The sequence below is a fragment of the Panthera leo genome, chromosome B3 (genome assembly GCF_018350215.1).
Source record: "Panthera leo isolate Ple1 chromosome B3, P.leo_Ple1_pat1.1, whole genome shotgun sequence".
In the NCBI taxonomy this organism is placed as follows: Eukaryota; Metazoa; Chordata; class Mammalia; order Carnivora; family Felidae; genus Panthera; species Panthera leo.
The window spans coordinates 83921252-83936708 of NC_056684.1; the positions used below are offsets into that span (position 1 = coordinate 83921252).

Consider the following 15457-nt stretch of genomic DNA (forward strand, 5'->3'; position numbering starts at 1 on the left):
ACTGAGCCACCCAGGCGCCCCTAAGTTTTTTTTACTCTGAAATAAAGATGGAACTTCCATATAATGGAACATTTTATACAGTGAATAAAAAAGAGAAGAAAGTTGTTTCATAAAGCAATGGACTGATCTTCAAGATATTTTAAATGAAAAAGGTATACAGTATGTTACCTTTTGTATTAAAAAGGGGCGGGAGATTGTGTGTGCTTACGCATATATGTGTACAAGTACCTAGGCAAGCACATGTTTTTGGTCGTTTGTGTAAAAATTAGCTTTGGAAAAATATATAAGAAACTGCTAACACTAGGGCTATATGTGGGGAGGGTAAGAGAGTACTGGGAGGACAGAAGACAGGAAGTTTTCCTCAGTTTACCTTTTTGTGTATTCTGAATTTTGAGTAATGTGAATATATGGGTATCAAAAGGAAAAATTAAAAGTACTTTACCTTGCACCATTGTTCCTAATGACTTCCACAGTTTCTTCAACAAAATATCGATCCTTGACATATGCAAAAATATCATCACAAATTTCATGTAAGCGTGAACGATGGGTAAGGTTGGTCAAGTATAAAACTGGAATAATTAGTGGTTCTGGAAAACTCTGAAGATTCTGTCTTGCTTTTTTCTCTGACTCAAGTGCTTCCTGATAGGTCAGTCCAGGTCTACCCGTCACAGCACAACTCCACACAAGACTGTTGCACAGAATGGTTCGTTCAAAAAAGTCACTGATTAAAAAACAAAAACAAAAATCCATTCATTACCTATCATTTCACAAGTTTTACATTAAAAGCTGATAAAGGATTATGCCTTCATTGTAAAATTTTACAGAGAATCATAGAACGAGGGTTTAGTAACTGGTCAACTTACACATTAATACAAACCTAAGAAAAAGTATATTTAAACTAGACATTTATATTTTGCAATTTAAAGGTACATTCAGCCAAAACTGAACTTTGATTTCCATCACTTTTGAAATTGGGAGTAAACTGCAAATAAACTCAATCTTTCTTTTTTCTTCTAATATTAAAGGTGTTTGTTCCAAAGCAGCCAAAACACTAGAGACAATTTAAGCACTTAACCATGAACTTTTAAAAGCTTTAACGTAATAGTGAAAAACTGGCAAATCTAAACATCTAATGATGAGAAAGGTTAGGTAAATTACAGTACTTTATGTAATGAACAATCATAGTCATTAACGAGTATGAGAAGAGTTCTTAAAAAACATGTTTACCAGAAAAAAAAAAAAAAAAACTTTCCAGTTTGATTCCCTCCTATATTTTTGTAAGTTTTTAAAAATGTTTTATTTGTTTTTGAGAGAGAACACGAGTGGGAAAGGGGTGAAGAGAGATGGGGACAGAAGATCTGAAGTGGGCTCTGTGCTGACAGCAGCGAGCCCACTGGGTTCCAATTCACAAACCCTGAGATCATGACTTGAGCCAAAGTGGGATGCTCAAATGACTGAGGCACCTAGGCACCGCCCCCCACCTATATTTTTGAAAGTAAAAGCTTACTAAAAATATATATATATGGTCCCACTTGCATCAAAAAGAAAGAAGGCATGCAGGCAGGCAGGCAAAGAAAGATAACCTAAAGAAGCATAAAAGACTTCTAGAATGTTCTACAAAAATCCAGCCAAGAACTACAGAGTAGGGATGGGCCTGGGGGACCATTCTACTGAGTGCTTTTCTGCACTGTTGGAATTTCTTAATATGAGCATTTCTTTTCAAAAATTCTATCAGTCACTTTTAAAATGTGAGAGATCCATAATATGGAAGGATCTCTAAGGTATGTTAAGTAGAAAAAACCCAAATCACTGAATAACACAATCTCATATACATTAATCAGAATAACAAAAATGTGTATTTATACAAATACTATAAACAGATGTTCATTATGGAGAAAGGGAGGGACTGCAAAGGAAGGAAAAGTTAAATTTGTTATTCTAAATATTTCTATATTGTTTGAATTTTTATAAGCATGTACTTGTATTATTTTTTTATAATCAACACATTTTAGAACAGAGAAGGTTATACATATGTAAAAGGGGTAACAATGATTGCCTCTAAGTGGTAATATGCAAGTAAATGTTTTTCCCTCTCTATACTTTGGTGTACTTTTCAATAATTATTTGTGACTGATACAATTCACTATTCTCTAACTTTTTCTCCTTCCTGAAATCTCCCTTTACGTTCTGTCATCATTCTAAAAAGTATTAAGACTACTATATGTTTACTTCCTGATTAGTATATCTGTAGAGGTTATCCCTAGTAGTCTGATCTCCAAACAAGATTTGAGGTAATTCCATTAACCTGGTTTCATTTGTATATTCGTCTGCAGAACAAAATTGAAATCTATGGAAATAAAGAGAACTAATCCTATCTTAATATAAATGGGATCTAAAGAGGTTACCTGCATACATCAAGTTACATGATTTTAATTTAGTACAAAAAAGATTCTTTTGAAGTCTGCACCTTTTAGTAGAGGAGATAATGGATATATACCATTAAAATTAAAATTACAAAGTGATTAAAAGACAGAAGCAGATATCTTTTGGGAGTTCAGAGGAAGGGAAGGAGGAGAGATAGGCAAAAAAGATCAAGAAATACCAGAACGGATTTGAGGAAATAGTGTTAAAAAGTTAGGTTGTAAAGGAAAAGTAGAGTTGAAGAAAGAAATGTCAGAGAAAACAAAGATGAATGTAATCTGGTTCTCATAATCAAGAAAATCTATGCCAAATAACTAATTTATTAGCTAAGAAATTGACAACAGATATACCCAATAAGTGGTTATAAATGGTGCAGAACAAAATGAACGAATGGATGGATCTTGAAAGAGCTCTTAAGTTTTACTTCCTAAAAACACAGTTCACTTAGAAAGCTTTATATAAGTTGTCAATTTTTTCCTGTTGGAACAAACATATCTGTAAGACTCAGCTTACCAAGCCAACACACCTGTTGTGTACAACACACCTGTTGTGAATGTGTACAATTAGCACATGATGTACGTAAGGTATACTTTTATTAATTTAAACCATACTTAACACTACCTAAGTAAAACATACTTCAAATCTAGGTATCTTACATTAACTAGTCTCCAAACCAGAGCTAATAGAAACAGAATGCTAGCCACACATATAATTTTAAATTTTCTAGGGGTTGCATTTAAAAAATTTTAAAGAGAAACAATCTTTTTATATATTAATTAATTTTATATATTTAATCTAATACATCCACAAATGCTTTATTTCAAATCTGTAATTAATTTTAAATTCTTCAATGTGTAAATATTTTAAATTCTTTTTTTTTTGTACTAAGTCTTCAAAATCCAGTATATATTGTGCCTTTATTGCACATCTTAATTCTGATTATCAAGTTCTTAATAACCCCCATGCCAAGTAATGGCTCCTGTGTTGCACAGCACAGCTCTAGCTATAGTGATTAGGTATCTGGTAGGTCATGGGGTATTTGGTGTCATGTCAGGGAGACAGGGTACTGAGCTGCGATAAACACTATTTAGATGAGTTGACATTGTTCAAAATACCAAAGAGAGCAATGGCACAAGTGCCACAAACCTCCACTAAACTTGTTACCATGCAGAAAAATAGGATCGTTAGTAACCATTGTTATATATACAGCTGTCTTTCTATACTCAGGTTTCCACCTCCTCTGGCAAAGTGTTTGTACTATTTGTTGTTCCTGTGTCTATCTACTCTGCAAAGTTGTTATATTACAGTCCCGTTGTGCACAAAGATCTACACTCAGGAAGAGGGTGACCGAGTACACTACACAGTGGCCGTTTTAAAGCAAGCAAAAAAAAAAAAAAAAAAAAAAGCCCAAGGGCTATTTCTCCCTATCCATCACCCCTTAGCAGCATGGCACCAGCATGGCACCATCTCTGACATTTTACACCTTCACTTTTTCACACTGCTGTAATTCCACTCTTCACTCATTTTTCACACACATTCAAGTATGTAGGATTTTGTTAATAATAGTGAACTCCTGGGGGTAGGTTACAGTGACTCTTTAATTTCTATACTATAAGAACATAAAATCATGAAAATTTTATAGGAAGCACATTTTTCCATTGTGAGCAAAAATTTATAAAGTACAAAATCCTGTTTTATATGAATATGTTTAGGCAAATGTAGATTATTACGTCTACAATTTATTAGTACATTAGTACATTCCTTCAACAATCTTCTTTACCAGAGATGAGCATACTACTCGCCTGGAGGCCAAACCTAGCTTTCCAACTGTTTTTGTAGTTTTACTGGAACACAACCACACCCATACCTTTAGGTATTGTCTATGACTGCTTTGTCACTAACTCCTATGGAATTGGATAGGTACAACAGACACTATGACCTACAAAGCCTAAAATGTGATTATATCTGGCCCTTTAAGAGTTTGATGACTTCTGCTCTTTTTCTTTCTTTCTTTCTTTCTTTCTTTCTTTCTTTCTTTCTTTCTTTCTTTCTTTCTTTTTTTTTACTGGAAGGAGTGACAAAGAATTATAGTCATCTTCAATGCACAATTCCTGCCTGGAGAGCATTTTCATTCTGACGAGTCATTAATAAGAACAAAATCCTCTGCTTACTTTTATAGTACATCTGATGTTGGGAAGAATTTTCCACAGATTACTTCTGGTCCCCATACATTTTTTTTTTTTTAATTTACATCCAAGTTAGTTAGCATACAGTGCAATAATGACTTCAGGAATAGAATCCAGTGATTCATCCCCTGCATATAACACCCAGTGCTCATCCCAACAAGTGTCTTCCTTAATGCCCCTTGACTTTTCCATTATTTCTTAAGGAAAACTTGCTTCTGAGTTAGCAGGTCGACTATTGGCAAGAACACACCTCTAATTAATGTAAATTCAACCAATTCTATGGTGAACAAACTAAGGAACAAAGAGCAACATACTGTTAAAACTTACAAGGTTATTTGGAAAACTAAAAATCTAGTAGAATAAGATTAAGAATGAAGTGACATATAGAATGGCTAAAATTCATAACACAGAAAACAACAGATGTTGGTGAGGATGTGGAGAAAGGGGAGTTCTCTTACACTGTTGGTGGAATGTAAACTGGTACAGCCACTCTGGAAAACAGTATGGAGTTTCCTCAAAAAGTTAAAAATAGACTACTCTATGATCCAGGAATTACACTACTAGGTATATACCTAAAGGATACAAAAATACTGATTTGAAGGAATACATACACCCAGATGTTTATAGCAGGATTATCAACAAAAGCCAAATAATGGAAAGAGCCCAAATGACTCTGATGAATGGATAAAGAAGAGGTAGTATGTATGTATTACACACACACACACACACACACACACACACACACACACACACACAGGAATATTACTCAGCCATCAAAAAGAATGAAATCTTACCATTTGCAGTGACATGGATGGGACTAGAGACTATTATGCTAAATGAAATATGTCAATCAGAGAAAGACAAATACCATATGATTTCACTCATATGTGTAATTTAAGAAACAAAGCAAATGAACATAGGCAGGAAAAGAGAGAGACAGGCAAACCCTAAAACACACTCTTAACTCTAGGGAATAAACTGAGGGTTGCTGGAAGGGAGGTGGGCAGGGGATGGGTTAAATAGGTGATAGGTATTAAGGAAAGCACTTGTGACAAGCATTGGGTGTTGTAAGTGATGAATCACTGAATTCTACACCAGAAACTAATATTACACCGTATGTTAACTAACTGGAATTTAAATAAAAACTTGAAACTAAAAAAAAAAATAAAAAATAAAAACAAAAAGAATGAAGTGACATAAAAACCAGAAGCCAAATATAATTTAGAAAAGGTAAACACGAAGTGTACTCTACTTAAGGGACAAAACTGTATCAACTAGACATAAGAAAGACCCAGCACAATACTGCATAAAAGATCTAAAGGACATAAACTCCTCTGTCCATAAAAATAATTAGTATAGCAGAGCAATGCAGCCACAGGTTAAAAACGAACATAATTCCTGATTTAAACAGCATGTAATATACAAGAGATGGAAAAGTACAAATCATAAACTTAGAAAAGTAGTAACTGCTGTTAAGACAGGATAGATTGTTGTATTAATTTCTTCTACTGACAGGGTTACAAAAGCAGGAGATTAAGAGATCTTGGGCATGGCTGACTTAACATGCCTTATGTTATACAGAAAAAAATCAGCTAGATGATTCAGCTAGATGAAAATTACATTTATTACATTTATCCACAAATGGTCAGGGGAAAAATTAGATTAATTAAAAATATAATGTTTACTTTTAAAAAACATTTAATGAAATATTACTCTGCAGTTTACTTAGCACTGCCTCAGACTTAGATAATGACACATAAGGCAGACTCCTGAAATCTGCTGATGCACCAAGGTGGGGAACAGCAATAAAGGCTTTTTGTATCTAGAGACTAAAATCTTAAATAGAAATCAACAAAAGTGAAACATTATGGTAGCTTAACAGAAGTCCTAGCTTAACAATAATGAATGTGAAAAAGACAAATTTTACGTGAACTGCAACTTCACACTTCTAAGAGTTTTTATAGTTTCCTTAGCTTAAAAAGTATCTTTAGAGCACCCTCTGCTAAAAATGTCATTTTTCTCCATTCTGTGTCTTGATAGTTCCATCTTTCAGGACCCAACTCAGATGTTCTCTCCTTATTTGAAGGCTGTTATCAGCTCCTTTTCTATGCTCCCATTACACTGGCTCCATAGCATATATGTGATTTATGCCATTGTGTTATACATTCATTTCTCACTAGAGGGACAAATTATCTCAATATCTCCAGACTCTCCAAAGCATAGTGTCAAAGAGTAATAAACAAATGTACTCTCCACTGGCAGTCCACATTTATTTCTGTGTGTATCTAGATAGAGAAAAGTACACACATATGAATGTGAAGGAGAGGAAGAGTGTCTGAATCTCAGCTTACCACTTGCAGAATGTGACTCTAAGTTACACAACCTTACTGAACCTGGTTCCCCTCTATAAAATGGGGATATCTTCCATGAACAGTTAATATGAACATTAAATACGATAATAAGATAATACTGGTTGCCCAGCATATTGTATGTACATGCAATAAATAGTATCAATTCTAACTGCTCAGGTACCATATTTGCAAAGAGATCCTAGAAAAATACACAGAATAACTAGTGTGATAGAGGAACAATGTCAGGAGAACAAATAAAAGACTTGAGAATCTTTGAAGAAAAAGTTTGGCATTGGTAAGGGTAGGAAGAGGGATTAGCTGCAAAAAGATAACCAACGAACTCCCAAAACCCAACTAGGATGACCCAAGCATAATATCTTACCAGCTGCTCAGTGGTAGACTGTCTGCAAAGAGGGTTGAAGGTATGCAGCCTCCTTAGAAATATGACTTGATACTTGTTTCTCACAAGAGGTGGAGTTTATTTCACCACCTCTTTAATCTGGGCTAACCCCTCGAGATTAGCTTTGACCAACATAATACAGAAATGACACTGAGAGACTTCTGCTCTCACCCTGTTGGAACCCTGAGACCAGCACCTAAAGCAGTCCATATTAGTCTATTTTTTTCATTTTAATTTTTTAAACATTTTTTCAAGTTTATTTATTTTGAGAGAGACAGAAAAAGTGCGAGTGGGGGACAGGGGAGGAAGGGAGAAGGAAAGAGAGAGAAAGAGAGAGAGAGAGAAAGAGAGAGAAAGAAAGAGAGAGAGAGAGAGAGAGAGAGAGAGAGAGAGAGAGAGAGAGAATGAATCCCAAGCAGGCTCTGTGCTGTCAGCACAGAGCCCAACATGGGGCTCAAACCCTTGAAACTGCAAGATCAGGACCTGAGCTGAAACCAAGAGTCTGATGTTTAACAGACTGTGCCACCCAGGCGCCCCCATGTTAGTCTTCTGAAGATGAAAGACCACATGGTCAGAAAAGCCATCCCAGTATTGATATATCATCACATTGTACACTTTAAATATCTTATAATTCTATTAGTCAATTATATCTCAATGAAGTGAGAAAACACACACACAGGAAAGAAAAGCGATCCCAGCTGAGGTCCCTGACCTATGACTGAGGCTACCTCTTACTCTAACCAGCCTCAGCCTAACCTTCAACTGACTATAGCTAAATGAGCACAGAGACCAGCAGAAACCACACTGACAATCCACAGAATAGCGAGCAAATAAAATGGACGATTATTTTGGACCACTAAGTTTTAGGTTGGCTTGTTACACAGTAACTGATAGACATATTCTGCCTGAAAAAAGAATGTATTAACACAAAACATGGTAGCCTACTAAGTGGATGCAAAGTAAAACTCAAGGGTAGCCTGGGTGGCTCAGTCAGTTTAATATCCGACTTTGGCTCAGGTCATGATCTCATGGTTTGTGGGTTTGAGTCCCGTTATCAGGTTTGCTGCTGTCAGTGTGGAATCCACTTCTGATCCTGTCCCCCCACCCTCTTTCTGCCCCTCCCCCACTCGTTCTCTCTCTCTCTCTCTCTCTCTGTCTCTCTCTCAAAAACAAACAAAAAAGTAAAACTCAAAAAGAAAAGCATTTAGGAATCTGTTCTACCATCTAAGAAAAAAAAGACTCCTGGACCCAAATATCTGGAACGTGTAGCAGATTTACTTCTAAAGGGGAGCTGAAAATCTAATTTGAAGACAATAGTTATGAAGATTACCCAACTTTCCTTAAAAACTTCATGCTCACGGGGCACCTTCGTGGCTCAGTCAGTTAAGTGTCCGAGTTCAGCTCAGGTCATTATCTGTCATTATCTCATGGTTTGTGGGTTCTAGCCCCGCATCAGGCTCTGTGTTGACAGCTCAGAGCCTGGAGCCTACTTAAGATTCTGTGTCTCCCTCTCTCTCTGACCATCTCCTGCTCACACTCTGTCTCTCTCTCAAAAATAAAATATTTTTTTAAAAAAAGACTCCATGCTCACTAAACGGCCTTCAGATAATAATCAGATTCCATGCATAGCTGGTCTGTATGGACATCTTCCCCCCACTGTAAACTAATGGATCCTAGTCTATACATTTAATATCTAAAGCTTAATCACTGGGCATATGGCAAAGAAGTCAAATGTCTGAGCAGACAACAGAAAGTGGTGCCTATGGAAAGATGTAGGCAGCAAGCTTGAATTCGAAGCAGGGCCCTACGTTCTTGTTGCACATTTCTGCAAGCTCAACAAATAATAGGAAGAATTCTCCCTAATATGTATCATGCAGACAGTAAATAAGAATATAAACTCTAGAGTCTTAGGGGAGTGAAAAGTCTAATCTCACCAACTGTTAGATACATGGTTTTTGACACTGATCTTAGACTTACTCTCTTTATCCCAAATCCAGTTTCCTCATCTGTAAAAGAGGGTTGCTGAAAGGACTGAATTAACAAATGAGCTGATGAACCATGAAAATCGGGTGCTTTATAAACCAGTTAAACACCTTTCAATGGAAAGCCAGGTTGAAGCATAAGCTGGTCTGTCACTGACAAAGAGATTCCTACTTTTTGTATGAAAAGTGTAATTCACTCAAAGATGGTAAACACATTCCAATACCAAGGGGCTAAATAGCTAAAAAAAAAAAAAAAAAAAAAAAAAAAAGTAATTTTATTTAGGAGATTAAGTCATTGGGTAATACAACAAATCATCTTCCTAGCCTACAAATCCAGAATTTCTAGTATTCAGATCTGACTGCTTCATTTTTAACAATCCACAGCCCAAAATAAAAACAAAATTGTCAGCTAACCAAATTACAGAACAAATTTTTATCTTATCTAATAAACCGAAGTACATGCTTTATTCTGTTCTTTGCCTACAAGCTCAGTTTTATTTTTTGTTTTTTGGTTTTTTTTGTGTGTGGTTTGGGGGGGGGATAAAATCTTTTTTTTAAGTATAATTGACACACAATGTTACATTAGTTTCAAGTGTTCAACTTAGTGATTTGACAAATTTATACATTATGCTATATTCACTACAAGTGTAGCTACCATCTGTCCCATAACACTGCTATTACAGTATCACTGATCGCATAGTTTTTTTTTAACCTATTTTTTCTAGATTCCACATATAAGAAAGGTCATTGGTCTGACTTATTTCACTTAAACAAGGTTAATCCATGTTGTCTTCAATGGCAAGATTTCATTCTTTTTATGACTGAGTAATATTCAATTGTGTATATACCACAATTTCTTTATCCATTCATCCACTGATGAACACTTAGGTTGTTTCCATATCTTGGCTATCACAATGCTGCAACGAACATGGGAGTGCATACAGATTTCCAAATTAGTGGGTTTTTAAAATTTGGATAAATATGCAGAAACAAGAGTTGTTGATCATTTGGTAGTTCTATTTTTAAGTTTTTGAGGCACTTTCATACTGTTTTCCATAGTGGCTGCACCAATTTGCATTTCTACAAACTGCACAAGGGTTCAGTTTTCTCCACATCCTATCCAGCAACTGTCTAGTTGACAATAGTCTAGTTGATGCTAGTCTTTTTGATAATAGCCATTCTAACAGGTTTGAGGTGGGATCTCACTGTGGTTCTGATTTGCATTTCCCTGATTAAGGGTATATAGTGTCTTTTAATGTACCTGTTAGCCACCTGAAGCTCTCCTTTGGAAAACTATTTATTCAGATATTCTGCCCATTTTTTAGTCAGGTTTTTTTTCTTATTGAGTTGTAGGAGTTCTTTATAATTTGAAAATTAGCCCCTTATTGGATATATAATTTGCAAATACTTTCTCCCATTCAGTAGGTCACCTTTTTGATGTTTTCCTTCGCTGTGCAGAAGCTTTTTAGTTTGATATAGTCCCACTTACTTACATTTGCTCTTGTTGCTTCTGCTTTCAGTGTTGGATTTAAAAAAATCATCGCCAAAAACTATGTCAAGGAGCTCACTGCTTAGGAGCTTTCTTCTAGAAGTTTTATGGTTTCAGGTCTTACTTTCAAGTCTTTAATTCATTTTGAGTTTATTTTTGTATAGAACACAAAAACAATGGTCCAGTTTCATTCTTTTGTACCTTAGCTTATCATTTGCCTACAGTTAATGTGCTATTTTTAATGAGTCTTCTTTACTTATGGAAAGCAGGTCAAACAAGAGTTAGCAATTAGTTAAAGAGCATGTAGTTCAAACAAAAAAAAAAAAAAAGAAGGGTTTGTACTGTATAATCGCTAAGGATCCATTCTGGTCACAGTCCCTGACTCAAAAAATTCTTGGTCTAGGAAAAGAGAAAATTTGAGGCAACAAATGTATTGTATTAGCATGCAATAATAGATCTTACACTAGATAAAATGGAGGGTTGATCATTGCTGCCTAGGACAAAGGAGAAAATATTAGACTATTTTATCAAGTAAGATGAAGACAGAAAACTATTTAACAATTAAAAGGTCACTGGGAACCTCTACTAACCAGAGTCAGAGGGAAAAGTTACTTTGCACTGTGTTGCAAAAAAAAAAAAAAAAAAGGGGGGGGGGCAGGGAAGTGTAGAAACTCTCTTTGAGACTGATTAAAACAGAAAAAGTTATACTTAAGAAATCAAAAACCTGAGCAAATAGGTGAGCATAGTGGTCTTTACACAAATACAAAAGACAAATATATTCATTTAATGCACTTAAAGGATAATCTTCAAACAAATTCACATAAGCCAATTGGTGGCTTAATGAATGAGTGAAAACAGGTTTCCTTCTCCAGACTTGCACCAAGGGTCAGATTATCATAATACTAAGGATCACTATATACCATACACCATGAATGCAATTTTGGAAAGATCTCTCTGTAATCATCTAAAAGAAAGTATTACAAAATGTAACACAATTAAATGTCAGTCTTCTTCCAATTTTGCCAATTCAAAGTCACAAAGATTAATACCTAAGAACACTAGTAGCTCTGCTTTGTTCAGGGTAAATGATATTAAATATCTTTCCTCCAAAACCAATGGTCTCTCCTGAACTGCTTATAAATTCCAAAAACCCAAACACTTCAGCACAGAGAAAACAAAAACCAAAAAATCAGCTATTTAGAAAAATCTGTTAATGTTACAAGGCTACAAAGGACACAGTTCTTATAATATTAGTGGAAGGTAGTAGGTTTGGGATACCAAAAAATGTATTTCAGCATTTCAGATTTCTCCATGATTATAGTAAGTCATCAAGAACCAAAGTATATAAAAAGTTTAATTCAAAAAGGATACAGCCATAGTCATGCTCCCTTCTGAAGTGAGAAAAGCTTCTTAAAAAGAGAAGATTGCTCATATCAAGGGAGAAAAGTTTGAAACTTAAGCCGGTTTTCCATTTTGTTGGCACTTTTAAGTACAATTGTTTTTAATTGGGAATTATTACCAAGGATTTTAACTTAAAATGAAAAAAAAAAGTAAAGAAAGAAAAAGGAAAGAAAGAAGAGAGACATCATCCTTGTCAAGTTACCTAATCCAAATTCACTTAAGTAGTTACAAGAGTGAATATTTGAGTAACAAAACAAGTCTGTACAGGAGCTGAGTTAAGATGTACACTCCTATATAAAAGTACTGTCTGCTGAAAAACTTCTCTAGATATAACATGTTCATGTGTGACTCTTGCTCTGGAGCCGAAGAAAAAAGAGAAGCCTTACTTAAAATAAAAGCTCAAAGGAACTGACTTTTCTAACTTCACTACTCATTTCTCAGACAGGTGCAGACTTTGCCTAAAGCCCTCCCTTGATCACAAAGCCCCCACTCCGAAAAGGTGCCTCCTACACACAATTTATTTGGTTGCTATAACACTTGGTTTCTAAGCCACAAAGAGATTCCTTCTGAGTGGAGAGAATAAAGGGAGCATAAGAAAAAGGGAGGATCAGGCTCCTTCATTGACTGACCAATTCAGGTTCTCACTTGGAGATCCTGTTTTAAACATACATCTCTAAAACACCCCGGGTGTTTGGTGTCACAGGACAAGGGGATCTCCTGGGATAAACCGGGCGAGGTACTGAAGATTTAGGAGTTGAAACTACACACGCAGCAGCTCCGGATTCTTATCAAAACAATAGCGAGTGGCACATGTCAGACAGCCCACATGCGCAGGGGGATAAAGAGGAGACTGGCTGAGGCTGGAGTTGAACTTGTCTTAACCCCCTCCCCCAACGCCCACCTCCGCCCTCGGGGCTACGCGAAAAAAAGTGATAACTAGGGGTGCCCAGCGCCCGGCTCTCTCCCCCCGTCTTTCTCCCCCCCCCCCCCCGCCCCCGCCCGAACCCGACTTCTTCCTCACCAAGGTCTCCCGGGGGCGGAGACGCTGAGTTCTCCGGGGCCGGGAGTTAGTCACCAAGAAGAGGCGGTGACAGAGCGCTCGGCTCGCGTCGCACACTCCGAGGCCTAGCCTCACCGGGCGAGAGCCCGCCGGTGGAGCCCCTCGTGTCCCGCCCCCCCCCCCACCCCCGCCCCGCCGGGGAGCCCACTCCCTCTCCGAGTCTCAACTCCGCTCCCTCCCTCCCATCCTCTCCTTTAGGCAGCTAGCTCCAACGTTCAGTCTCCACTCCCGACCGAGGAAACGACGCCCAGTCCGGCCGTTTCCTGCCCCCGGGGGCGGGGATTCCCTCCCCGGGGCCGGGGGACGGCGGCCCCGTGCCGGTGACCCGAGCGGGGATCCCCTCGGCCGCCGGGCGGGGATCCCGGAACTGGCCCCGGAGTGCGCGTGTGGCCGAGGCGGGGAGGGGCGACGCGGGGAGTTTCCGCTGCCCGGCGGCCGGGCGGCAGCGGCGGCTGGAAGCGGTCCCCACCGCCGGCCGAGGACTCTAGCCTTCTCGGCCCCGGCCCGCTCTCCCCACGCGCGCCAACGGCGGGTCGCGCCGCCCGGGAACCCCGCGCAGTCACCGTCGGGCTGGGCGGGGGGGTGGGCAGAGAAACGCGGGCCCGCGGCCAGCCGTCACTTTCAAGTCGCCCCGCCAGAAGCCCAAAGCGAGCAAAAGAAGAGACAAAAGGACGCTGGGGAGGGAGTCCCCACACTCCCTCGCACCCCCCGCGCCCGGCCCGGCCCTTACTCGTAGTGGCGGAAGATCTCGTTGGTGACTTTACAGTAGAAAACTTCCTCGTCCGGCCGCAGGTCCGCGGGCGGCTTCTGTCTCACAAACGGCTTTCGGTGTAGCAGCGGCATCTCCTGTCCGCCGGCGGGCTCGCCCGGACCCTCTGCCGCCCGCGTCGGCCCCGCTTCCCTATCAAAATTGGAGGGAAAGGAAAGCCGGTAAGGTGGGGAGCGCTCGGCGGCGGCGTGGGCCGGTCCGCGCGCCGGGGGGGAGCTCGACTGCCTTTTGTGTGACTGACGCGCCGCGGCTGCCACCGGGGCCGAGGTCGCTCCGGCAGCTCCTGGGGTACTGAGCGAGCCGAGCCGCCGCCTCTGCCCTCCCAGCGCGCCCCACCTCCGCACGCCCGGCGGCCGGCTCACAATGGGGCCGCACGCCCCGCCGCGGGCGGGCGGTGCGGGGACGGCGGCGGCCCCCTCCCCCAGCGCCGGCTCCCGGCCCGCCGCCGGGCTCGCAACGTGCTTGGCGCGCAGCCGGCCGGCCCGACGCCGCGAGGAGCTCGCTGCGGGCGGACCCCGGCGCCGCTCCGCTTTGTTCCCCCGCTCGCTTACACTTCCCTGCCGGCGCCGGCCGGCTTGCGAGCGACCACACGGAGCCCCTCACCTGCGAGCACGCCGACTGCCACCTCTCCACCTTTTCAACTACAAGGGCAGCGAGGGGAGGCTCTGTCCTCCCGGGGGGTCGCCTCTCGCCGGCCGCGCCGCGCCGCCGGCCGCCGCTTGTCTCGCTGCCACGGCCTGGCTCCGCGCGGGGGATCGCGTCCCACCGCCACTTCCCCGCCTCTCGGAGCTCCTGGGAAGTTTCTGATCTACTTTCGGCTCAGAAGGAGGAAGAGCTTTTGGGAGGAGCTTTTCACTTCTCGCTTCTACCTTTTTATTGGCTGCTCGATGACTTTTACAGCCTGTCACTGATACAGGAAGAGACGGCGGAGAGCCTGGGAGAGCTACATTATTAATTAATGGAGCAACCCCTTGTGTAGAATCAGAAGCATCCTCCATGTTTGAGATTATCAGCCAAGAGATCTAGGGAAGGCGCTGGGATTTCATAAACACATGGCTAACAAAGTAAAGCCTTCATCTTCAAGTCTGGCACCGTCGCTTGGTTTCACGGTGGGCAAAGGATTCCAGTTAAGATTTAACTTTTATTTTAAGATGGGAAGAGAAATGAGAAATAAAAAATATAAAGTATTTTGATATGTTCTTCAATATTAGAATTTTCATGTCTAAAAAAATATTTTGCTTGTGTAAGCATCCTTCTTGGAAAGAAAATACCTTTTCTTGACAGCAGTTCTCTTTAATATTTAAAGAGGGCAATTCAGTCAAAGATCAGAGGAAAAGACCAAAAAGGTATATGTTACAAAATGTCATCATGCCTATGGGACCACCATATATTTAAAAC

The 15457-nt window shown here is 40.0% G+C and overlaps 1 protein-coding gene across 3 annotated transcripts in view; it reads right to left on the reverse strand.

Moving 5' to 3' along the window:
* BAZ1A (bromodomain adjacent to zinc finger domain 1A) overlaps nucleotides 1-14750 on the reverse strand; it is a 94344-nt gene extending 79594 nt beyond the window's left edge. The window contains exons 1-3 of one of the 3 annotated variants that reach the window (XM_042942969.1): nucleotides 14663-14750; nucleotides 14021-14191; nucleotides 443-721 (exon numbers count right to left, since the gene is read on the reverse strand). In XM_042942969.1, the coding sequence (XP_042798903.1) occupies nucleotides 443-721; nucleotides 14021-14133 (392 nt within the window). In that variant the 5' untranslated portion in view covers nucleotides 14134-14191; nucleotides 14663-14750. Of the gene's footprint in view, nucleotides 1-442; nucleotides 722-14020; nucleotides 14304-14662 lie in introns of those variants that run through there. The other 2 variants (XM_042942970.1, XM_042942968.1) reach the window with 2 other exon arrangements.
* Nucleotides 14751-15457: the final 707 nt, after the last annotated feature.